This window comes from Alligator mississippiensis, chromosome 6, assembly GCF_030867095.1.
Source record: "Alligator mississippiensis isolate rAllMis1 chromosome 6, rAllMis1, whole genome shotgun sequence".
Taxonomy (NCBI): domain Eukaryota; kingdom Metazoa; phylum Chordata; order Crocodylia; family Alligatoridae; genus Alligator; species Alligator mississippiensis.
In genome coordinates, this window is record NC_081829.1 from 63,094,471 (window position 1) to 63,121,691 (window position 27,221).

At 38.1% G+C, this 27,221-nt stretch overlaps 1 protein-coding gene across 3 annotated transcripts in view; it reads left to right on the forward strand.

The window, feature by feature from the left end:
- The window catches only part of PCDH15 (protocadherin related 15), a 1,303,618-nt gene that overhangs the window by 497,927 nt on the left and 778,470 nt on the right, over positions 1-27,221 (forward strand). For all 3 annotated transcript variants that reach the window (XM_059729933.1, XM_059729932.1, XM_019484297.2), the window contains one exon: positions 3,842-3,960. In XM_059729933.1, the coding sequence (XP_059585916.1) occupies positions 3,870-3,960 (91 nt within the window). In that variant the 5' untranslated portion in view covers positions 3,842-3,869. The remainder of the gene's footprint in view (positions 1-3,841; positions 3,961-27,221) is intronic.

Sequence of the window (27,221 nt, forward strand, 5' to 3'; positions counted from 1 at the left end):
GGGGGGGGGTGTTCTGCCCCTTTTACGAATGGCTCTTGCAGGCTGGAGCTCTGCTAGCCTGCAGAGCTCTTTGCAAAAGGAGGAAATCCACAGGTTTCCCTGCTAAAAAGGGAAATCCATTTTTTCCTCAGATAAAACAGGGAAATCTGTGATTTTCTCTGTTTTTCCACAAGAAATGGAGAACCCAGATCCCTGGTGATAATGTTTGTGTTCCTATACCCATAGACATGGGTTTATCATAGCTATAATATATATATACATAGCTGAGTTCTGATCTCAGTATGTCAATGGTAACTGACTAATATGGTGTAAAATCAGGTTCAAAATTAATTTAAGGATTTAAATCAATGTTTCTGCCCATTAAGGATAACTGGAATTTTGATTTAGTTTAAACCTAATTGTGGATTAAATATTTACTGGGATGATAGCCAGGCATGATCTTTTTTGGTTTATTTGCATCTTTCATTAATTCTTCCCCACTTTTTCCCTCCCCGCTCTTGATGAGGGTTGATTGAGATTTGAGTTGGAACAACTCTCCTCCAAGTAATCCAATGAAGTTCTGTTCCAAAAAAAAGGGTCCACTTATACTTTGTTGTATAAAATTAGGGAAAAAAAAGCCATACAGAACTTTCCTTATCTAATTTCAGGAAAAACAGGCAACCCCGCTTAATGCTTTTTTCACTTAGTGGTATTTCACTATAATGCTCATTTTATGTTTATACCTCATTCCACTTAGCACTCAATGACGTTTTGCTATAACAGGCATGGTCACCATCTTGGGTCATTAAAAACAATTGTGGCCGCCATCTTGAGTTGTCAAATACTTTCAGTTTTGCTTAATGCTTGTTTGTTCAGGAAGCAATTAAGAACACTATATGGGGTTGGCCTGTAGTCATAAATTTGAACATCTGATTATCTAACCACGGTAGTTTCAGAGGACCTATTGTATTTTGTCAAGTAAACAAATATTTCCCATTGAGCGTATTTAGATTAGTCTAGTTTGCTCAAAAAGTGAAATATGGATTTATTCATGTGTGCTGGTGATTTTGAAGTGCTTGTATAGTATTTGCTAAAGCACCTTTTTGCTATACAGAACTTTCTGAACATCTGATTTTATAAGCTCCTGAAGGTATCTAATACATGTTCAAACAAACAAAGTAAAAAGCTACAGAATCCAATTAATTCCTTGGAAAATCCCACTTAAGCCAACATAACTAAAGCAGGGATGTATCTGGTTGATTATCTTTTTATTGGTTTTAGGAACCTGATCATGAAAGGAGATTAAACATCTAGTAAAGTTAAACATGTGTGAAGCAGTAGTGTAACAAGGTGGGGGCAACCAGGGCACTGGCATAGTTTTAGCTGAAGGATGTTATCTGAGCTCTCAAGAATTAGCATTATAAAATTAATCATTTTTATTTAACTTATCTATTTTCATTGTATTTATGTATATATTTATTTAATAGGAAAAATAAATTTATCTGGGACTTCTGAAATGCATATGCTTTTCAAACACTCCTCACTGTAGGAATGTGATCTCTTTAACTTTATGTATAACTCATTCTAGACTGTTTGGTGCATGTTTGTAATCAAGATGGTTTTGTCTAATATTTCTGAAAAATGAAATCTTTTAAGGTGTTTGACAACTAATGCTATCTAAAATTATTTTATTAAGATTACAACAATATTTTGTTCCAATTACAGAATAGATTTGCCAAGTCTTCAATACATGAAGGGTAGTTTCAAAGAGAATGGTTTTGAATTGATTTTTTTTTCTCTGTGGTCACAGGGGAATGGACAAGAAATAACTCTTCTGTATATCTTATTAAGAAATGCTAGATTTCTCTCAAAATCTTTGATGATCATTTTGGTGACAACTTTTTTAAAAAGCCATGTGTCTGTTTCCTTCATAACATATCTACACAGAAACTTAAATTAAATCAATTTGTTCCGTAGGATAAAACTATAGGTTAAGAAAGAAAAGCTAAAAAGCTAAAAAATGTTTGCTGCTGCTAATGGAAATCATGTATATCTTTTAACAAAACCCCTGCTTTTTCATGGGTACAATAAATGTATCATAGTGTAAATTATCTTGAAGGAAGCTTTGAAGTCCTAACATGATACTGTTGTTTGTGATGTAAATAAATCCTTAAGAAGTAATGGTGCAAATGGCCAGATGAGAAGTTCAATTTCTGGAAGGAAAATAAGTGGCTTTAATAATTACAGATTGATGATAGATTAGATTGCTTTGATGTTGAAGGCTGTTAAGTAGGGGAAAGAGTCTGAGTGAAAAATGAAAGAAAATACAGTTTTAGACATAGTAAAAATATGAGCAGAAATTGGTATGAAAATCTGAGGGGTTAAGTACTTGGGTAAAATGACAGCAGTATGCTTTTTTTACATAATAGCTTATGTTTCACTATTCTTTGTGTCTTTCCATCTCAGGCTTTTTGTTGTTCTATCTGATACACCTTTTATGTATGGTTTTATGCGAGAAAATATATTAAGAATAGTACTGTTTTACCAATGAATTAGATGAATGATTTTTATTGGCTAAGTAAATAGAGGCCATGTAATATCACTCTGGAAAAAGCTTGTTTAAATAAGCCTACTCTCACTTGGGGCCTTCAGTTTTATTTTAGGGCTGGTTTGTTGTGCCTGACATGGAGCAATCTGAGCTCTCATTGGAAGCATAGATGCAATCAGTTGGAACCCCTTCTTTTATAGGAAAGCTTCTGTTGTCTGTGGGTGAGGAACATCTATCCAAGCAAGTTTTGCAGTTGGACAGTTAGACTGACTTTTCTAATAAGGACAACACTAAGTGTCAAGACTACACTGAAAGAATAACATTTTTATTTGCTTAATACCTAGATTTCTATAAAACAAACACACCAAGCTCAAACTCTTGTTGATGGCTGATGATTACAAATCACTTAGCATAGAAATAGATCTCACATTTCCTTGCCTTAGTGCCATGATAACATTGTTTTATGGTGGCAAAAAGTGAAAGCAAATAGACATCCATGTATTTTGTCATGCTGGGGATGCCCTCATTTATGGTCATGACCGACAGTAGTAATAATTTGTGCAGCTTTACTTTGGTGGATATTTATTTGCTTTATGGTGGGAGAGTATGGGTAGCCTGGAGTTGCCCATGCTCTCCAGTCCCCCTGGGCAGGGGATAAGGGGCCCAATCCTGTGCACCTGGGAAATTCCCATGCAGGATTGGGCTCCACAAGCCCTGGGAGAGTCTAAATGACTTTCCCAGCCTACTGAGAGAGATCCCTGGGAATTCCAGGGTCTATCTGGGCAAGTGGGGAAAGTTGAGGTTTCCCCCCCATTACTGAGACATGCCCCAGAGATTCTAGGGACATGTCCAGGTAAGCAGGAGAAACCTGTCTTTCTCTGCTTTCCCATATCCACCCCAGAGATCCCAGGGTTGCAGCTCAATAAGCAGAGAAAGCCAGGAGGGTGCACCCAGTGCTTAGGGGGCTCAATCCTGTATAGAAATTCCAGGGGCATGAAGGAATGGGCCCTTCAAACTGCAGAAGAACACATGCCCATTGTCCCATTGCATCAAGAAGCAGGACAACAGGTGCATGTGAAGCAGATCAGTTGTTCTGGGACATATCTCATTATAGCTGATCCACTCTATTTGGCCACAAATTTTTCTAGCCTTGACTTTGTTTCTGTTTAACAACTAGTTCTTGTTTTATGCAATTCAAGACCTCTGTTTTAATTGATCAGCTATAACAATTATTAATAACTGCTTTACATTGACATTTGTGTTTACTTTGAGTTACTGATTAAACATGTTAAATCTGTCTCTTCCTTGTTTCAGATCTTCCTTGAGTGAAGTTTGACAGAAAATGTTACAGCAGTTTTGTCTATGGAAATGGTTCACTGTGGGAATTGCAGTTGCTACTGTCTTGACAGATTGTTTGGGCCAGAATGATGAAGGTAAGCAAACATTTTAATTCAACAGTTTTTCTAGAAGTACAAATGTGTATAACAGTTTTACCAACGAACTGATATTTGGTAGAAAAAAAATATTGTTGATTATGTTGCTTTGAGAAGACAAGTTATAAAAAGAATAGTAATAGTAAAAGAGCTTTATAATCCTGTCATAAAAGCTGTTTCCTAGGATGGTAGAAAATCTCCATAGTACTTTTCCTGACAGTCAGAGACTACCACCAAAGTGCAGCAAGAATATCATGAAAATTCTGCTAGGATAGGGAAATGTCGAGAGTGTTAAGTGGTTAAAAATGTATTGTAAATACCCTCTATTTAGTATCTCTTCAACTGAAGTGTAGCTTCCTGTGTGACTTGGAAGTTGGCAAGATAGTCAAGGAATATTAAAAATAAATTAAAATGATAATAAGATGATCTGAAAGAGGTAGAAATATTATCTAATTGTTCAGTTCCATGTGTTAGCCTGTAATTGGATGGTCCAAAGAAGAATATATGTACATGAACGTCTCATGCCCTCTGGAGGCTGGGGAGGCACGGTGATCACCCACCGTTGGTGGGGGCAGGGCAGCAGTGAGTGGGGAGCTCCCACAGACCAACGACAGCCAGCAGTGATTGGTGACCACCTGCAGATGCCACTGTTTGTCAGCAGTGAGGGTGGGGTGGCGAGCCATGACTACCTGCAGGAGCCACCAGCACTATTGGCAGCGCTTCTTGCAGGGGGTGCACGTGAACCTGTGTGCACCCCCTATACGTTGCCAATGTGTATGCCTGAAACGATATGTTTTTAGGAGTCTTGAATTTGTTTACCCTAGCATTTTATCTCATCTGTCAGTTGGACTGACCACCAAGTGACAGTGAATAAAGGCTATTTGGTTTCCACTCAAGTTGGTGAATAAGTTGGCAAACCTGCAGCAGTGGGACTGAGAGGAGCATCCCTGGAAATTGCAGCAAAAACCTTTACTAGGAAACCATGAAGGGATATATTCAGGAAGCTGTTGATTAGTATCCTGAAGAGAAACCAGAGTAAAACTGAAAGCATTAACATTTGAATGTGTGAATCAAAGATAAATCTCAAGATATTTTATATAGAAATATACCAGTTACCACATCAAATGATATTTTTTTAAAGAGAAAATGAAATTTGATCTATAGTTATTGATATTCCTGTCAACTGGCCATAACATCAGTGCTGAGAGAGACCCAAAGTGCAGATCTGCAAGAAAAAAACAGAAGTGCAGTAATCATAAAATGATGAGACAAAAATAGACCACATTAATCTTTGATGTCCATTCACTGAATTTAATGGAAACATGCCAATGATGCGTTCAGCTCAGTATCTGCAGTCAAATTAGAATTGTATGTAATAAGTTTATAAATCAGCATTTTAAAAGAAAGTAATGTTAAAGAGAGAGAAAGAGAGACAGAGGTCTAAGTGTTGACTAGAATGGAACAAACAAGCCACTGCAGTCTCAGAATAAGTTCTGTTCAATTAGCAGGGAAAGAAAAGGCTTTTTTGCATATCTCAAAAATGCTAAGGGTAGCCAGCAACAGAGGAAATAATATTGCAAAAACACAGGGTTATAAAATACTTTTGTTTGACTTTCATTCCATGTATGTGTGAAGTATGGAGCCAGCTTTTTGATTGATGTTAAACAGAACACTGCATCTCTATCTGCTGTATCTGCAAACTGTATCTGACTACTAACCTGATTCTCACCCTTCTAGGAAGTGGTAGAATTTGAATTTTGCAAAACACTTCAATGATCCATACTTTTTAAAACCACAATGAAATAATCTAGCTCAAACTTTTAGTTCTGTGTGTGTGTTTTTGAAAATATGTAGAAGGAAACTGAATCTGGTAGATTCCTTTGAAAAGGGCATATCACAGTATACCACTGACATCTGGAGCAGTAGTACTGCATGTAAGGCATATCTGTCACAGACAGTTCTGAGTTGCATTTAATTCTGAATCATCACTCATGTCTTTATTACAAGTTCCAGACCTACCACAGAAAGCAACAGTACAAGGAAGATTTCCTTTGGAGAAAAAAAGATTTTACATTGTGGGACTCTAGAAGACATATCCAGCATTAGGTGTCTTAATTACTGTCTAACTTACAATGAAGTTAGGGCAAAATCTAATTTAGGTGGAAATGCAGGATGGCATTGTTTTGTTTTGTTTTTGTTTGTTTTTGTTTTATGTTTTTTTTTTAATCCACAGAAATATTACTATATTCCTTTCCAAAAGAAGTCTATATTTGAAAGTGCACTGAATTCTTCATAAAAGTTTAGAACCAGAAGTCAACCTTGTGGTATTTAGTTTAAACTGCTGCAAAACATGGATTATCATGTGCTTTAATTGTCCTGTTATTATGAAATACCTGTAAAGTCAACACCAGTATTTTATTCAAACTTCAGGATTTTATTGAACACGAGTGGTTAGAATTTTATCTCCTTACCTGAAAGACAACAGTGTCAGTTTACACTGAGCTTACAGTTACTCATTAATTACTCTAAGGGAGGAGTCCATCCAGGAACTGCCAGTGTAACTTAAACTTAGAATTGAAATTTAGGCTGTTTACATTAACATATTATCCACGTTTCTAAACCAACCCCCCTCCCCCCCCCAACAGAATCTTTCAGTGAAAGAGTAAACAATTGAGCCCATTGATATCATCCTGGTGTGGTTAAGTCAGTGCACATCATCAAACTAAGATTTATAAAATTATGTACATGAAAAGAAATGTTTCCCTATTTTAGGATCAATATTCAATGTATAGATATGGATTATTTCCCCAAGTTTGAAGTGCTCATGTCTAGGGACTTTTGAGGATCATTGGAAGAAGAAGGTGAACATCTCTCATTTTTGTGAAAATATGTGAACTTCCTAAATGCTTTGAAAAAATCCTAATATATATCTGTTACTGGATATAATTGTATTTGCTAGTCTGCTTGAGCAAACAAAATGGGGCATGACACTTGAATGTATTAGGAGACAATTTTCATAGATGAGCTACATCAGGAAGGTAAGTGACTCATGCAGATGGTACATTTCCATAATATCATGAGAGATTCTAGAAGTTTAGGAATCATTACTAAACCAAATCTAACCACACATTCAAGAGTGCATAGAATGGAATGTATAAGCAAAAAGAGAATCACAAAAAAACCCCCTCTAAAATGACAGTTAACAAATTACCTAGTAAGTCTCTAATGAAATGATTGCATTATCATGTTTGCAACCGAAGTTCAAAAGATATACAGTTTTTTGATAATTGGCAAAGGCTTGCTTCTCCCCCCCCCCCCGCCCCCCAACTCTCTTCTTGACTGAGTCGCACACATTTCAAAAGTTGAATCTGTGTTCTTGAGGCAAAAGTAAATATCTGACTTCTATCAAAAAAGTGGAAACAGGGTGAGATCACTAAAGATGAATATACCTCCTCTGTTCGTGCTTGTAGGGAGGCAGTTAGGCGGGCCAAAGCTACCATGGAGCTGAGGATGGCAACCCAAGTAAAGGACAACAAGAAATTGTTTTTTAGATATATTGGGAGTAAAAGGAAGGCCCAGGGAGGAATAGGACCGCTGCTAAATGGGCAGAAACAGTTGGTGACAGATAGGGGGGACAAGGCTGAACTCCTCAACGAGTTCTTTGCCTCAGTGTTCCTAAGCGAGGGGCACAACAAGTCTCTCACTGGGGTTGTAGAGAGGCAACAGCAAGGCGCCAGACTTCCATGCGTAGATCCTGAGGTGGTGCAGAGTCACTTGGAAGAACTGGATGCCTTTAAGTCGGCAGGCCCGGATGGGCTCCATCCGAGGGTGCTGAAGGCACTGGCCGAAGTCATTGCAGAGCCACTGGCGGGAATATTCGAATGCTCGTGGCGCACGGGCCAAGTCCCGGAGGACTGGAAAAGGACTAATGTGGTCCCCATTTTCAAAAAGGGGAGGAAGGAGGACCCGGGCAACTATAGGCCGGTCAGTCTCACCTCCATCCTTGGTAAAGTCTTTGAAAAAATTATCAAGGCTCACATTTGTGAGAGCCCGGCAGGACAAATTATGCTGAGGGGAAACCAGCATGGGTTTGTGGCGGGCAGATCGTGCCTGACCAACCTAATCTCTTTCTATGACCAGGTTACGAAACGCCTGGACACAGGAGGACGGGTGGATGTTGTATACTTAGACTTCAGGAAGGCCTTCGATGCGGTATCCCACCCCATACTGGTGAACAAGTTAAGAGGCTGTGATGTGGATGACTGCACAGTCCGGTGGGTGGCGAATTGGCTGGAAGGTCACACCCAAAGAGTCGTGGTAGATGGGTCAGTCTCGACCTGGAAGGGTGTGGGCAGTGGGGTCCCGCAGGGCTCGGTCCTTGGACCGATACTCTTTAATGTCTTCATCAGCGACTTGGACGTGGGAGTGAAATGTACTCTGTCCAAGTTTCCAGATGACACAAAGCTATGGGGAGAAGTGGACACGCCGGAGGGCAGGGAACAGCTGCAGGCAGACCTGGATAGGTTGGACAAGTGGGCAGAAAACAACAGGATGCAGTTCAACAAGGAGAAATGCAAAGTGCTGCACCTAGGGAGGAAAAATGTCCAGCACACCTACAGCCTAGGGAATGACCTGCTGGGTGGCACAGAGGTGGAAAGGGATCTTGGAGTCCTAGTGGACTCCAAGATGAACATGAGCCGGCAGTGTGACGAAGCCATCAGAAAAGCCAATGGCACTTTATCGTGCATCAGCAGATGCATGACAAATAGGTCCGGGGAGGTGATACTTCCCCTCTATAGGGCATTGGTCAGACCGAAGTTGGAGTACTGCGTGCAATTCTGGGCGCCACACTTCAAGAAGGATGCGGATAACCTGGAGAGGGTACAGCGAAGGGCAACTCGTATGGTCAAGGGCCTGCAGACCAAGCCCTATGAGGAGAGACTAGAGAAACTGGACCTTTTCAGCCTCCGCAAGAGAAGGTTGAGAGGCGACCTTGTAGCTGCCTATAAGTTCATCACGGGGGCACAGAAGGGAATTGGTGAGGATTTATTCACCAAGGTGCCCCCGGAGGTTACAAGAAACAATGACCACAAGCTAGCAGAGAGATTTAAACTGGACATAAGGAAGAACTTCTTCACAGTTCGAGTGGCCAAGGTCTGGAACGGGCTCCCAAGGGAGGTGGTGCTCTCCCCTACCCTGGGGGTCTTCAAGAGGAGGTTAGACGAGTATCTAGCTGGGGTCATCTAGACCCAGCACTCTTTCCTGCTTATGCAGGGGATCGGACTTGATGATCTATTGAGGTCCCTTCCGACCCTAACATCTATGAATCTATGAATCAGGTGTCTATTATGTGTGTATTAATTATATGGATTTCTCTAGGTTGAACCAAAAAGTGTAATAGAAAATAGAGCCTACTCTGACGTGTGGGTGATTTATTTTTTTTAAGTTTCAGAAACTATACTGAATTCAGACATGAAGCTCTTAATCCAAAGATTCATATGAAATAATTAAGTCTATTCAGTTGTATTTTAATGAGGAGGTGTTCTTTTGCAGCTGTAATTCAGGTGTTCTGTATTTTTTCACTTAGAAGAGGAATGTGTCCAGTTTAAACAAGCATGGTTCCAGGAAAAAGAAAATAGTAAAATTTTCTTACAAGTTTTTTTGTTACAAATTTATGCTAGTTCATAAAAATGCATAGAAAGCGCTTTTGTTTCACTGTCTAGTTTTAGTAGATGCTCCCACCTAAAATAAGAGTGTAGTGAAATTTGAGAGGACAAAGCCAATTGGTGCAAGGTAAAAGCAGAGCAGTTATGATTCAGTATAATCTCTGAAGTCAATCAGGAAGGAAAAGGCTCTTACTCTTACCTGTGGGACTGGCTGATTCTTCCTTTCCCTGAAGCACCTGGGTGACTACCCAGCCGTGACCAGGCCTTACCTATAAACAGACATAGTGAGTTGCTGCAGAAACTCTACTCTGTTGTTGTTTTAAATCATCCTCCATAGTAGATAGTCTTTCTACTAATTTTGCATTTGCTGAATTCTTTAAACTGTAAATACTGTTATTGTTAATGTAAATGCATCTTGAGGTTTTTTTGTAGTCTCTCAAAGTGGGAAAATGAAGTCACAACTCAGTGTGGAAGTTATTTATTCATGTGGAATCACAGTACATTCTAAAATCAGGTCCTAGACTTACCTTTCTGAGAGGCCTGTGCAAACCTATATCAACTGCTGAAGCCTGATAATGGTCATCCAGAAGAGAACATCTTTGTCAAAAGAAAAACACATGGCTAGGGACAGATGTTACATACAAACCAGTTTAAGTGATCAGAAACTGGTTTAAAACTATAACAAAACAGACATTCGGTGCACATAAACTAGTTTGAAAATGGCCGAAACCAGTTTGAAATAAACCTGGTTGAATGTAGTATCAGACTTAACTGATTTGGCTCAAACCTGTTTATACAATGTCTGCCCCAGACCCCTTGCTGGTTTAAGTCAAACCAGACATCTCCAGTATCCTGGCATGCTCTTTGGGCTGGGCAGAGCTTTGATCTCTGTACCAGTGAATTGGGCGAGCCCCTCCCCTCTGCCTTCTAGTCAGAGTAGGGTCAGGATGTGGCCAGATGCTGGCCTGCCATTGCCCCTGAGGCAAATTCCTCCCTCTGTCTCCTCTCCCTCCCGCTCCTCACTGACAAACCCTGGGGACTGCAGCTGGGATTTGCTAGCCCCAGCCACACCTCCATGGCTTGCCTGCAGCCAGGAAAGGACAGAGTTAATTCCTCCCACTGTCCCCTGTCTCCCCCAGAACCCCTAGGGTTTTGCCTGCTGTCTCTGTGGCTTGCCTGAAGCCAGGCAGGGAGGGGATTAATTCCACAGCATGTCCCGGAGTGATGGTGGGAACTGAGGCAAGCTAGTCCTGTGTGTGTAGATCCAACACCTGCACATGTGAGCCCAGAGCTAAGACCTGCAGGACAGGACTGAGATGTGGAAAGTCTTGGCAAAGACCTGACAGTCATCACATGTTCTGGAGATATAGTTAAGGGAAGTTGCAGATATCTTCACCAAAGAATGCAGAGAGCTACATTTGCATTATAATTCAGAATGTGTAAACAGTGGGGATACCTAAACAAAGCCTTTCTGAATGCCTGGTGGAAGGATGCACTCTGCCTTCAGGATTAGTGAAACTATTTCTTGTCTTCCTGGTTTGCATTTTAAGTTAGACTAGGTTGTGTATGCTGTTTTTTACTGGGCTGTATCTTAGTTTAGGCAAAGATTTTTGGTAGTTTCCTGTTGTATGCTTTGCCAATTGCTGTGTTCAGAACATGCATGCTTCAGAAAAAGGACTTTTCCCCCATCCCCACTCCTCAGTCTGGCAGCAGATGCACCCTCCCCCTGCCTCCAGCTGGTGGCATCCCATGTGTTGTGCTAGCCTGGGCTGTGTCTAGCCATGCCCCCTCCACTCCAGCAAGGAGGGGTGAGAGCCTTGAAGGGTGTCTCTCCCTCCCTTTGGCAATGGCTGGCAGGCATGCTCTAGGACCCCCCAGCCTCTGGCTTGAGCCACTGCAAGCATGTGGAAGCATTTCATGATTTAACAGAGAATGTCTGTCCCGTTATTAATCAGTCTAAGCTGTATAGCTTAGATTAACCTGCAAAGAGTGAATCAATTCAGACTTGGGCATGAGAAGGTCATTAATGTGGTCGTTGCCTGTAAGATAACAGAATGAAGTTCCAATTTGATAGAAAGATTGCTTCTTGTGGCTAACAATATTCATTCTCTGCAGTTTCACAGAAGTATGAGTAAATGTATTGTTCTCTTTTATGTTCATTTTGTTTTTCTATTTTTTTAGTCCAATATGTAAAATAAAGCTGACTTCTTCCCTCTTTAAATGTTGGATAGTATTTAGTCATAGTTTCTAAGTCACCAAATACATTTTTTTTGCAATAGGCAAAAATATTATGCACCTAGGAATATTGAATATAAGGTTATTACTTAATATAAAAATTCTACAGATTTGCTTAGAATGTTTTAAGAAAAAAATAGCTCATAGAATTCCACATTTTGGTGGAATTAAGGATTTAAAGTTACAACAGTAATAGTACAGTATTATAGGAGTCATGTTGCTGTAATAAGAAGAGACCTTGAGAAACAATAAACATGGAGCTGATACAAAGTTTGAGGCATATTATGTTTTTATTGAAGGTGTAATTACAAATTGAATTGACTCTGTGTGTGTGTGTGTGTGTGTGTGTGTGTGTGTGTGTGTGTGTGTGTGTGTGTGTGAAAATTAATTGAGACCATTGGTATTAGGGGGTGAGTATCATAAGCCAAGTAGTTTTAATTATTGAACATATAATGTTTCATTTTGAAATTGAAGTTTTCAGTTTGAGGTGATCCTGACACTTTTGTAGTCCATTTTAAATCACTACTCAATTAACTTTGCTTTGTTAAAGTAATATATTGCTTTTATTATTTGTAATTTTATTGTGTTCTTCCATAAGCATCAAGAAGTTTTAACATGGCATTATATATTATATTTAATAACATTTCTAAAATTAAGAGGTTGTACACATTCTTTAATGATCATCTGGGATCCTAGTTTTCTCGGTTTAAAATCGTAAAATCTCTGATAAAAAAACAACATTCTCTGATTTAAAACCCCTAAATCTCCATTTTTCCACAATTAAAATGAAGCGCGCGCGAGTGTGTGTGTGAGCTGAAAACAATATGGAGCTGGGTTCACCGGTAGCACAGAGCACTGACTCAGACCACCCCTGCCCCACTGCAGCCCCCAGCACCTGGACTCCTTTCCCCAGTGCCAGCAGGCATGCAGACTCCCCCACATACATACACTGCACATACACACCCCTGTCACACACACATGTGCACACCCCCGCCAAGACAGTCCTCAAGATCAGACCACTGCTCACTTGCTGGGGCTGCTTCCACCACCCTGCCTGGCTGTATTGCTGGCCACGTGTTTGTGTGTGCATGCATGGAAGCAGTGCCCCCTGCCTCCAGTTGCCCTCCCCCTGCTCCCCGCAGCCCTAGGCAGCTCCTTGCAGGCTGGAACACTGCTAGCCTGCAAGGAGAACCCCATGGTTTCCTGCTTCAAAGGGGAACATCCACAATTTTCTCTTTCAAAGGGTAAAATCCATTATTTTTCGATGGGAAACAGAAAACCCAGATTCCTGAAGATCATCTAATATTGGGGAACCTGAAAGACTTTAAACCTTTTTTATACAAAGCCCATTCAGGAGGGCCAAATCCAGTAAATTAACAGTAGTGTTAAGTTAAAAAAAAAAATCAAATTAACAAGACAGAAACCTACCCTTATGAATAAGGAATGAACTAGTTGGTTTGCTAAGTCACTTCTTTCTTATTTTCTTTCTCCCTCTCTTTTTCTCAACAGCTCCTAGTCTGTTTCTATTTCACTTAGGTTAGCATCACTTTGAACCTTCTTTTAAAAGCAGAAAAGGTGAGAGATGGGAGGGGGGAAGCATTAAAAAAATGAAAATTGTATAAAAGCTAATCTCTTCCTATCTGGTTGCCAAAATTCTAGGATTTCTAGTGAATAGAATTTGCCACTTGATAAATAAGTATTAATTAAAGTATTGATCTGTTTTTAGTGTCCATCACTTCAGTAAAGTATGGCTAGTTTAAAAAAAGATAATAAATGACCAAGAAAATGAATTCGTTTACGTGACACGTGAAATATTCAGTACTGCGTAAGTAAAAAGTTGTATGCGGGAATTGCTTATGATTTTCTAATACAGTTTCAATCATTCAGAATCATTCTCCAGAATGTTTTGGTTTTCTCACTAAAATACCTTAATGGAGTTGGGATTTATCAAAAACACTATTGACTTTTGTTTTAGTGTTAGTAATAGCATTAAGTGGTGGATTGAAACAATTTTATTGTTGGTCATTCTCACAGACAATGATTCTGTTTCACTATTGGATTTATATGTGCCCTGAGAACTGTAGAGAGAAAACAGTCAAGGTTTTGGTTTTATACCTCATCTGATGAAGTCTGTCATACAGAATCAGAGATCCCATAACAGCGGTACAGGGCATCGCTTCATCAGTGACCTGGTGTTAATACAGCAAGTAGCACTTTTCTTTCTAACACTTTTTGCTGTACTTGGACTTCCTTTGGAGGTGTTTGACTCTAATCCCCAGTAATGACCAGGCATGACAATCTTTTACTTGAGATCCTAATAGGAAAGCCTGAAATGTTATGGCTTTAGAATAGGCTATTATAGTGGGAAGCATTAAGGGGTTTATTTATTAAGCCCTAATAGAAAAGTTTCCATTATTAAACCACCACATTTTTTCTTTTAACTGAACATTATTTATAAAATAAGATTGTGTTAGAAAATAAGTTAGCCAAGTTATCAGAGTACAGAAACTTATCTTCAACTCTTGTCCTTTCTTTTTATTAAATTCTTGCAGTTATAGTATGCATACCAAAAGTCCAAAATGTTCATATTTTTCAGACACTTGATTAACTATATTAGTCTTTTTAGCACTGTAAATATTATCTATCAATTTTGTGTCTATGTTAAATTATCATAGTGTAAGAGTGATATAGCTGTGTTGAGCCAAAATGAACTCTCTCAGAAAAAAATATAAAGGACAGAAATACACACACACCTTTAGGGGCATGCTTCTCACAATACAACCACTTCCTCTCTGACCTTGTTATCTTTGTACAAATCTCCTGCATACTAAATTATTTTAATAAAGCATTAAAAGCTAAATACAGAGACAATTGGTATTGTAAACAGGTTCACAAGCCTGTTGCTTTGCAGACTGGCTTTCCTCCCTAAGGAGCTCCTTATCCAAAACACACACACACAAAAATACAGTCCTTGCACCAAGTAAAACAATGACCCAAAGTCTTTAGCCCTTCTCTTAGCAGTAGGAGGGGCCCTTGAGCTCTGGCCTAATACAATAATGTGATCCTGCTGTTTGAGTTCCAGTTCACCTCTTGCCTGCAAACTGTTCCTTCACCCAGTCTGCTTCCCTCTGCTCTCTCCTCTGGGGTTCTTAAGCTGTTAATGGATTATTGTCTCATTATCTAAATGTCTACAACTTTGTTGTGTGCCAGGCTACCCAGTGTACAGGTATTTTCTAGATGGCTAGATGAGATTAGGTTTTGTCTCACCTCCAGACTCTGTCACACACACAGTCCCTATTGACTATAGAGAGAGGCCAGATTGAAGTAGAATAGCATAGAAATCCTTCTCCTAGCATTTTTAATAAGTGTTGGGAAGATACTACTTCTGCTGGTTTTGATGTGTATTTTCTTTAGTGGAGTAGAGAGAGCTTCTGTCATGAGGATTCTCAGTCTGTTAGCTTTACTTAATCACTCATGCAACCACATGCATTCTATAATTTTTAATGTAATCCAGTTTTGCAAGCATGAACATTTTCCATCCTTTTCTGAATAGACTGAATACATGTTATGATGGACCTTCAGCTACTAGAATTGGTAGAGCTCCACTTTATTGACTGACTTTGTATGGTGAGACCATCTCTTTCCTTGGGTTTATTTAACTTCAAGTTTTTGAGGACCCAGTTCTGAAAACTTTATGTACATGAATACGTACTACTGGGTTATTAATTCTAGGACTACAGGTATTACTGTGAAAAATAATACACCTCAAGTATTGCATTTTCTATAAAGTGTTTTCTAGTACCTTTGCTCAAAAATTATTTCCACATTATTAATAATGTATTAGAGTAAACAAATATGCTAAGAACTGCTAAATCTGTTTTATATACACCTGCAGAATTCCAGTCTCCAAGAAGGAGGTTCAATGGAAGAGTCCCCTATGTTATATTAGAAAAATATACCAACATATTTGCCATTTAGTAAATTTATACTTTTTACTATGGAAAACCACTTCTTGCTAGACTCACTTTTTCAGTGGGAGCACTTTTAATAATTAAATATTTTAAATTCCTACTATGTAGTTATCCTGCTATAAAACATTTCATTCTCAAATGTTTGTATGACTTCAAGAAATATTTCTAACTATTGACTTATATGGACAGTTAAATAAAAGCATGTATTCATTTTATGATTTTTTTAGCCTATCAAATAAAATTAATCTATAATATAAAAGAACTAACTTGTGTCTGAAGCATGGAAATATAGAAAATGTGACATAATTCTATTCAGTATAACAAATGGAATGTTTAACCTCACTGTGGACCTTGGCCATGATACAAACAAAAAATAGAAAGTCCATTATTCTTTCAGTATTGTACATTTAGACCTTCAACTAAAGTTTAGAATGGCAATCATTTATATTTTACTTATTGTAAAATTCTGAAAGGGAAGTAATAAAGCAGAGAGCAAAAATGTATTAGCATAGTTTCACTAGATGCTGTATTTTGGTTTATTGGTAATCATTATATGCATTTTGAGATTTTAATTTAAAGAGGTTTTGAATAGCCTATCTCTGTTTAAACTGCTTGATTGAGATGGGTGTAAATAGTATATTAATTCATTTTTAGTTTACTTTTGTTGGTTAACCTGACAGTTACAAGCTTTGAACTTGGCATATATTGCAGTATTTCCACTATTACATTGCTTGAAAGTTGTATTGATTTAGAACTCAGTGCAATGCAGTATATAAATATAAGTCCTTATTAAAATCACTCCCTCCTTTCCCCCCCCCCCCCACTTCCCAATTTGTAGAGTATTCAAACAACTGAACAGTGTTAAAAAAATGGATAAATGAATGAATATTTCAGGGCAAATGCTTTTTTCACTAAGTTTTGTTCAAATCCCATTTGTTTGGTACATCATAAGCTTTTGAAATAGTACTGTACACCTATTTTTTTTTAAACTTTGGAATTGATTCTGATGACATTTATGGTATACCATAATTTTGAAATATTCATAGAGTCATAGATTCATAGATGTAGGGTCGGAAGGGACCTAAGTAGATCATCAAGTCTGACACCCTGCCATGGGCAGGAGAGAATACTAGGCTCATATGACCCCAGCTAGGTAATTATCAAGCCTCCTCTTAAAGACCCACAATGTAGAGCTAGCACCACTGCCCTTGGAAGTTGGTTCCAGATCCTAGCTGCCCTGACAGTGAAGTAGTTCCTTCTAATGTTCAGTCTGAACCTACTCTCAAATAACTTATGGCCGTTATTCCTTGTTACTCCAGGAGGTGCTCAGGGGAACAGGGACTCCCCCATAGCCTGCTGGTCCCCCTTGGCCAGTTTGTAGACAGCCACCAGATCCCCGCTCAGTCTTCTCTTGTGGAGGCTGAACAGGTTCAGGTACTGTAGCCTCCGCTCGTAGGGCCTGCCTTGCTGCCCCCTAATCATACGAGTGGCCCTCCTCTGGACCCTCTCGATGCTGGCCACATCCCTCCTGAAGTGCGGTGCCCAGAACTGGACACAATACCCCAACTGTGGTCTGACCAGCATCACATATTCCATGGAATGCACTGGAATTATTCCTTAGTTACACTAAAGTAAGAAAATTCAGGATCACAATCTCCTTTGTCCACTGAAAATTTGATTCCAAATGCTATTAAATTTTTTTTTTTTACAGTTATTCCAGTTGCAGCGTGTTAGAGCGGTCACTGAAACTATAGTCTATCAGTAGAACCCCCCCCCCCCCCCCCCCAATCATAGTACTTAATGGTAAGATTCTCAACATGAACATTTTTTTTTCCCAACTTTTTCTGGAAAAAACTTATTTGAGGTTGTTCTAGGTAGGATAATGTACTTTGCAATCTTTCTATTGAATTGAACACGAGTAAATTTTTCATTTCAATTTTACAGAGTAGTTACTGTAAAGGATGTTAACATTCCTATACCAAATCTTTGCCAAAAAGATTGGCAGTTGACACTGAGTGTGAGTTTAATTGTAGTACAGTTAATATTACTTTAATTACAAAAAAATTACAGTTTCAAAAGTATATGTTGGATAATCTGGTAATTAAGAGATCAAGTTTCATTACTATAGTCATATAATGTTCCATCACTTTTGCATTCTACCAGACCTATGGTGCCCACTTTACATTTACCTTTGTGTTAGAAATACATTTGCCTATTTTTTTCATGTTATTTATTAAAAGAGTAGCTGAGATGTTGAAAGACTGACAGTTCCTGGATAGATCACATTTATGTAGGAGTTTGATAAGTGTTTTGCATGGTAGAATGTGTTGGTGGAGAATAATATTAATTTGGCTAGTAATGGGATGCTTATTTTGCTTTGTGTTGAAAAATAGACAGTATAATGTGCATTCATGTAGCTGTTCATGGAGCAAATGTTTGGTCTAGGCCATCCCTACATGTTACAGATATTGCATAATTAACTGGCTAATTTTGCAATTACCTTGGGACCAGCTACATGTGCAAAGTACCCATTACTCCAAAAAAAGTTTTAAACAGCTATAAAGTTAGGCCTCTAAAATGTGCACTAACTTTATAGGTGCTGCTATTGAGCTTTAATTTGCATGTGTAGCAGTATCTTTCCTACACCTGGGAGCTGCAAGGGTGCACAATGCCCAGACAGGGCTGGGAGCCCTCCACCCCTGAGGTTTCTGAGCCCCAGAAGATGCTGACTCTGGCAGCATGGGGACCCAGATTCCCACAGCTGCAGACACCAAGTGCCAGGACCTAGCTGGGTCCTGGCAGCAAGGGGGCATAGGTTCCCTGGGGATCCATGGAACCCTTGGGGCTGGGGGATCACTGAGGGATCACAGGATCCTTCAGTCCCAGGGGTTTCATGTACCCCATAGGTTGGGAGATTGTGGCAGTCATGAACCCAAGGCCTTGTGGGTGCTTGAGGTGCCCCTGAAGCTGGGAGTCCCTCAACTGAGGGGGTTTCCAGCTGCAGGACTTTGGTGATTGCTTGTTCAGGGGGAGCCCAGGATCAGATTGGCAGTAAGGAGCAATGGGATCTAATGCATGATCCTACAATCATGCCTCCTGCCGTACAGGTTTGGCATGGCAGGAGGTACACTTACATCGATCATGCATTCAGTCTTGTTGTGCTTTTACCTGCACATTTATAGAGGCCCTAGAAGCCCATTTGTATTTAAAGTTTTTGTAAGTGATCTATCAGTTCTCCCAATGGTTGCACTTTCTTGGGACCTCCATGACTGTCTGGTCTCTGAGTACTCATTGAAGCGAGGCCAGAAGCTCTTGTTTCTTCTGAAACCCCAGCCTGTCAGTCCCTGCCCTTCTTGAGTATTCCAAGTTCTGCCTCAGAGAGCTATATTTCTTTTTCTGAGAAAAGGACTTTATCTGTTCAAAGAAGAAAGAGTATACCCCAAATTCTCTTCAGTAACTGGGAGCAAAGGCTCTAAAGTACCCCCTGTTCCCTCCAAAGGTCTAAACACTCCCTCGGTATCTAATTCAGCTCTCACAACACTCCAAAGTCTCACCTATTTTCTTTCCAGTCTGCATAGCTGTAAAGAAACCTGAAGTTGCTCAGATCACTGTTTGCTCTCTTTAGTTCTTCCCACTCACCATACAACTCAGAGAACATGGCAAGTTTATCGGCCTGCTCTGTTCACTGTGATAATTATTTGTCTGTCTCACCTAGAGGCCTCTTTGGTATAACCTGTGATCTCACCTAGTTGAAGTGTCACCATAACTCTTCAATTCTGTGTTGATGCTGGAGATCCATTTAGTTTCATCACTCAAACAAGCAGCTCTGGGACTTAGCAGGGACTCTGTTAATACTTCATTTCCTACATACAGGCTGATCAGGAAAATTGAGGCACAAAACATTATTACAAAATGAATACACTGAAAACAGAATATTATAATAAAACCCATAGTTCTATCACAAATGCATTCAAAATTTTCCTTGGATCTGAAACAGGAGCTTTTTAGAACCTTTAATTTGTTTTCAACTTTAGATATCCATTTATACATTTTGGTGTAAAATTCTAGAATGGAAGAAAGTCGCTAGGGGTATTAATATGTGATGTCAATGAGGAAAAGAAAAATGACCTTTTTGAGGTCACCTTTTTGGTATTGGTTAGTTTATGTGTATATTTTTAGGTTCTACTGTATTGGTTCCACACCCTTCCCCTATACCTCTAAAATTCCTATTGGTCACTTCTAAACCAACGAATAAAACAGAAAAAAAAATGAAACTCCTATCAAAACAGGTATTTCCAGTTTGTTCATTTGCTATTAAAATATATATGCAGACACACTTATTCTGTCATTTCACACTCCTTGAATATTTAAAAGTCAGAGCAAGCAATTATTTTTTTTTTTTACTTTTCCTAGTGAATAAAAGGGTGCAAACACTGTTAGTATAATGCCACAAAGTTTTAAATATAGTGTGAAAGAGAGTCGTTTTATCTCTTACTAGATGACATACTGTTTCATTTCTCATGAAATCTTTGTGGGAGAGAAGAAAAAACATTTTGTAAGTAGAAAACAGGAGTTTGGTTAGCACATTAGTGTGGTTTGGGTGTAAACATGGCAGCAGGGAATGAAATTTAAAGAAAAAATATCGTTGAAAGAAATGGATAAATACACTCTCTAAATGTACTTTTATGGATGTTGCTTGAATAATTTCTTTTTGGTTTTGCCTTTCTTTTTTCTGCATTTAGAGAATGCATGCAGAAATGGTAGGGCTTATAATGATATTGAAAAAGGAATTGCTTTTACAGAGGACAAAAATTGAGCCTTTCAGGTCATAGATTAAGAGAGCATGAATGATTGCTTGTGATGTATCTAGTGACATCAGCTATTAAAATAACAATGCAAATGTATTTGGGCCTCTGGGGAGTGGAAAGAGCAAAAGGCTTATGTTGAAGAAGTTAATTTATATTAAAAAATATAATTTATCTACAAATAGAGGCCCAAAAATTATTAAGCCACATGACTAACTTTTGTTGATATATATATATATATATATTTTTTTTTTTTTTGGTTTTGTTTTTTTACCAAAGATATTTTCACAGAAGGATGCCTGTTGGTGCTATCCAAGTTCAGTGGTTATTACCTTCTAACATTCCTTAATGGCCCCTCTGGTTTCAGTTTCTGTTCCCAAATGCTGCCGGCTGTGGATGCCCTCGGTGGTAGTTTGAGTCTAACTGAAAACTTATTAATAAGGTTTACTTGATCCCATAGCTCTGTAAATTAACTATTTTAGTAACTAATCTTTTATTTTTGGCACTAAGAATGCATGTGTGTGTTGAGGGGAAGGGAGAGGGTGATTTTCCCTCCATAATGATTCAGTTTGTCTGCAGAGTTCAAACAGTAATTCATATTTGATTTATCTTTTAAAATTAGGTCAGGTGTCATGTTGAAAAACAACTTGCTAAAAGACAAGGAAAGCTGCCTATTAGATATATGCGAAACAGGCCGTATTAGATTCGGATTTAGATTTGGCCCAAATCATGGACAATGATTCAATTCATTGATTCAGATCACTGTCCCCAATTTGATTCAGCTGAATCTGACTCTGAAGACTCAGAGAAATGATGATTTGGCCATAGACAGTTAATTATTGTGCTTCTCCTGCCTTACCTGTTACTGTATTTAATGGTGAAGAAGTTAGTGAACTAACTATAAATGCTATTCAGCTCATGCCTGATATTTGTGTGTACAATGTTTATAAGTGTTGTATTGAACAGAACTAATTTTAGGATGATAAAAGTCCTGATAGGAACACAAAATTACAATCATTTAGAAAAGTGAAGTCATGAAAAGTTTTACTGAACCAACAGATGGTCCTACTTCAGTGCGTGAAATCTGCTACTCCTGTACATTCCCTTTTTGCCAATGAAGATTTGATTTAGTTTTTATGGCTAATTTTTTTAAAATAATAGTTTTCTTTGTAGAAAATCATGATAGTGTTGTTGTTTGTCTTGATACAATTGTTGCATCTTTCCAAGCCACTAGCAAGTTAACTATAATATCAGAAAACTGAACTGTACTGGCAAAAATTCATCAGAGAGTCTTATCATCCTAAATATTTGTTGGTAAGTACCTTTTCCCACACTACATTATATGATAGTTGTAAATAAAGGGTTTAGGACATTTTAGTATTTCCAATTAAATCTAATTGTTCTTTGTCTCCTTGAAATCCATACAGTTCATGATTCATATATACAACAATATGCTTCTAATAATTCTAATTTTGCATTCCTATCAGGACCTTGAATACTTTAAAAATGTGTTTTAATATTACATAAATAAAGAAAACATTTGTTCAATGCTGTATGTGTGTATGTAAGCATGTATGTATATGTATGAACGTGTATGCGTATGTATGAACCATAAACTTAATACTGAAAGTGCCAAGAAGACAAAAAATTAAAGCTAATTGAAAAATAGACTATACATTTCAGAAAGTTTTCTTTCACAGTGTGCAGTGCTCATTTGTTCAATAATGGTATATGGTAAAGATAAATAGAAAATGTCATTCTTTGGGAACAAAATCCATTCACCAAAAATAGGTTATTATGTATAAAATGGTTTGTACAATTTTGCCTCTGCTTCACTTGCAGAAAACTGAAGTCATTAAGTTGTTCCCTTCCAGATTTGCCTCAATATTCTTGGTAGTTACAAAAGCCAAGGAATAACATACATGAGTTTTCTCTGTGCCTAGTTTGCAAGGTATTTGGGGATATCACTGATTCTAGAGTGTCAGTTACTCCTGGCACTCCATGCCAATCCCTCATAAACTCAGACAACCTATTCTGATTCTGATGGATTCTGAATTGTCATTTAAAAAAAACTGATGATATATAGTACTAAGAACTTTTGATTCTTTTTGTTGGAGAACTGATCCCCAGAGTGACTTTACTGATTCTGTCTTGTTTGTAATAGTTGCATGATATCTGGACACATAGCAGGCATTTTAGAAAAATACATTTTCAGGCCTCAGATACTGTTTTGAATATTGACTTCAGCAGTCAGTATTGACTTCAAAATTCATATTGAAACTCCTGAGTCTTTCCAGAGGTTCCCCAGAGAAAACCAGACCATTTTATTTCAGAACATAACTTTCTGGCACTCAGGTTCGAAATTTTCAGCCACCCTTGTCTGTCACTTAATTGTTTGTGGCTTTGTCATCTGAGTTTATCAGCAGCTTTATTGCAAGTGTTGGGTATATTGATAACCTAGTTTTTCAAGAATTTAAATATTTTTGAAGTGCTTCTTTTAACACTTTAGAGAGTAAGAATCTACTAGTAAGTATAAAATGTCTTGGTAGGAGGCTTTAAATAGAACGCTGTACTGCTTTCCTTTGGTAATCCATCTTAAGGTTTATAGCTAAATTGGACATTCTTATTCTTCTAGCTTGGCAACAGTGCAAGAACTGCTAGCGTTAGACAATAATATGGGAGCAGACATAGAGTGTTCTGAAAAAAAATATTTATAGGTAATATGCAAGTGCCACATTATGTGATTGGAGTTGCTGTGTGTAGGAGAGAAGGGGTGACTTCAAGTTGTTCACATACGTATCTGCAATATTTGAGATCCAATTACATCTTTTTTTTCCTAAGAAAACTACTTTGATTTTTTTTGAGGAGGAAAAATGTTTTTTACAGCATCTTCAGTTAGAAGTATCCTGTAAACAAGTGATTTATACAACAAAAGCAACCAAGGCAACAGTATATTCTCTAGTTATTAATAGCCTTAAATTTATTTCAGTACAGACATTAGTCTGCGATGGGTTATTTTATGGTCTTAAATTGCCTTTGTTGATAGATGAGATTTTGTTTACAGATTATTTTTCATTGAACTGCCATACACTGCAAACCATGGTTCTTAAGAGGTACTCTCAAAATACATATTGTGCAGGGAAGAAATCTATTTGCTGTACAATTAAATTAGTTGCAGTCATTGTAAAACATGGATAATGGGGCAGTTTTCTTTTTTAAAAATAATTTTACATGATATGTATATGGAAAACAGCATCAACTCTTCAAGTTGTTTGTATTTTCCCTTAAATTACTTAATGGCCTCTTTTCTTGTCACCTGAATATCAGCATAAATAAAGTTAAATGAAGAGATAAAAGCCCTATGAGATATACAGATACTAATTCCATACATCTGTAAAATCCAAAAAATCCATACAGCTTCTCACTAATTATTTTTATTAGGCAATTGTTATTGTTGTATTACAGAAAATGACTATTAGAAAATGCAAAAATCAAGCATAGCCTTTGAAAAATTTCTAAATGAATTTAACATGGTAAGGAAATACATAGGGCATTCAACAGTGAAATTATTTATTTTTAAAGTTCTGACAAATAGTTCATTTCATAATGGTATTTTTCATACATTTTTGAGTTACTATATTAGGCAAATGCAAATGTTACAAATATTTTAGATTCCTCTATGCAAGATATGACAGTGTTTATATATTCAGCGTAGTTTTCTTACGTCATAAAAGGCTTCCTCTGAATTCAACTAGACTTCCCTGGATGAGGATATTCTGTAATCTAGTGGCACTTAACATTTTGGCTCTACAGGTCAGATGGGGGGCACGGAGCAGGTCTGCAGGCCAGATCTGACCTGTTCTGGGATTGGGCTCTCTGGCCGCATCACCCCTGTCTAGCCCTCAGCACTAGGACCTGTTCTGTACCACCGTGGGTGCCCCATCTAGTAGCTAGGGCCATGGCCCACAGGGCTCCTGATGGACTCATAGGGAGCCCCAGAAACCAGATGACACAGACACAGGGGCTGCATTTGGCCCATGGGACAGAGGTTGCTCTGTTTGGAAAAAAAAAAGTATGAAAAAATTATCCAGTCAGTGTATTTTGAAGCCACAGCTTATGTTTTTGGCCCTGCATAGATAGTTTTATTTGAACATTTGTGATTATTGCTATGCCTTTAAATGTACCTATGGTATTACATTGCTTTATGTAACTTTCAGTCGCATTGAATTAAAGTGGAGAGTGATCTGATTGTGATGATTCAATGATAACTGGTGCCCAATATTTGTTATTTTATGTTTAAAAACAAAATCCTTCTATAAAATGCTTGTTCAAACTTCTTACTTGTGCTTGTTGTTATGCAAGAATTGTGTTTTTTTTTCATGCATGTGCTCAATAATCTAGAAAAACATAATGGGTGGCTTCAAAATCTACCAGCCAGATTATTTCTCTCGTATATTTGAACATGGTAGCATATTTGACTTAGCAGTGTATTCAGAATTAGATAGAGAGATTTTTTATGAATACAAACCTTTCTCTTTCTGTCTGACACAATATAATATTTTGTATATACATAGCTAGGTAGATGACACTGCCTTCTTGTTTTTCCTTTTTTTATTGCATCCTATGGTCTGAATTTATGAAGGACACATTATTTTTGGATTTAAATATTCCAAGTATTAAAATTTTAAGTTTGTTAAATATCTTAATTAGCTCATTAAATATTTCCCAACAGTCGTGTTTATATGATGACTAATTTATATGATGGCTAAATTGAAGTAAGAGAAAGGCATACTGAGCAAGAATATCCAATCAGGGTAGCGTAGATTTCCAATCTTGATATACTTATCTTTTGGTTGTCACAGTACAATTTGATAGGTTTTCTTCCCATGTAGATGAAGCCACATTCCTTTTCATAGAATCATAGAGAAATAGGTCTGGAAGGGACCTTGAGATGTGATCTAGACCACCCCTTGCCTGATGCAGGATCATCCCTATCAAACCATCCCATACAAATACATTGCCTAGCCTCTTAGCAAAAATAAACAGCCAATCCTGACACTATACAAGATATATCACTCTAACCTGCCACACACCCTCTTCTTGACATATGCTTCTGACATATGCATTCATACAAGAATGTGTCTATTTGATAAGCATGTAGATTTCTATGGTTATAGGAAAAACCCTGTTTACTGCTATGTACTCAAAATAGTTGAGATATGTATATATAGTACAATCCCTGTTATCTAGCATGATTGGGGAATGTCAGGTGCCAGTTATGTAAAAATTCCATTTATCAAAGGCAGATAACACAGAGCGGGTGGCGATTGGGGTGGGGGGAGAGAGAGGGGGTGGAGGGGGCTGCATGCAAAGCGGTGCCAGTGCAGGTTGGTGGGTGGTGGTACGAGCTTTCCTCACCCCCCTGTCACCCATGCATCCAGCAAGCCAACCAGAAATTCTTGTTAATAGTGTTCCAGCTTGTAGAATTCCAGATAATGGGGATTTTATTATACATACATATAGATACATATTTTTTGTGTGCGTATTGAGAAATGTGCACACACACTCAGTCATGTACATGGATATTTTGTGCTATCTGTTATGGGACCAACTGTATAGTTAGGAGAACTGTTGTACAAGTTTCATGGCCTCAAGTGCCCTTCCTCAGGTTTCTTCATAATGTGAAAAAAGGCATTTGATGCCAGAAAGCTTCTCCAACAGCTCTCCCAACTACACAGTTCGTCCAATAGGAGATATCCCAGAGATATCACAAAAAATATATTTGTATCTCAGACATTTCCTGCCCATCACAATTCAAAAACCCTTTAGCCCTACAATTCTTCCTCTCTTTTTAATGAGAAAGAAAAAAAAAATGTGAAAAGAAAGAAAAGAAAAAAAATGGGAAAGGAAGTGTTCTTGAGAGTGGTGGCAGAGCAATTTCAGCACCTTGTTTCTGGGCTTGGCGGGTACAGAGCGAGTGTAGGTAGCCTCCTGGATCATATTTCCTGACACTGAACTCAGGAACAAAGGGAAACTACTATAAAATGCTAGCTTTCAGAAGTTTAAAACATTCTAAAATTCTGTGAGTTTTATCCAACACTTGTATGGAATGAACAACAAGCTTCTATCATCAAGTTTTAACAGTTAATCAGCATTTTTTTTTTTGTTCCCAAGAAATCTATGTGTTTAGTAGGCTTCTAATGGTTGTAAGAGAACTAGCTATCTAAATGGCTCAGCCATTTAGATTTATTTTTTCTTGCTTGACTAATCTATAGACCTGTTTGGGATTTGAACTTCTTTAAATAATTGTCTTTGCCTGGCCCTTTACCATCACCTATGATATTGCACTCTGCATGCATGTGTGTATATGTATGTACATGTTCACATGTACGCAACAGTGAGGCTTACAGTCATTCCAGCCTCCAAAAGTAAAGTGTTAGACTCATCTTTTGTCTTGATGTTACTGTTACATAAAGCTGATTTATCAGTGCCTCAGATGTCTTGCCAGAGACAAACAGGTCGTACCCATTTTTCAGATCCCAAGTGCACAACCTGAAGGAAAGGAATATTATTTTTCATGTAAT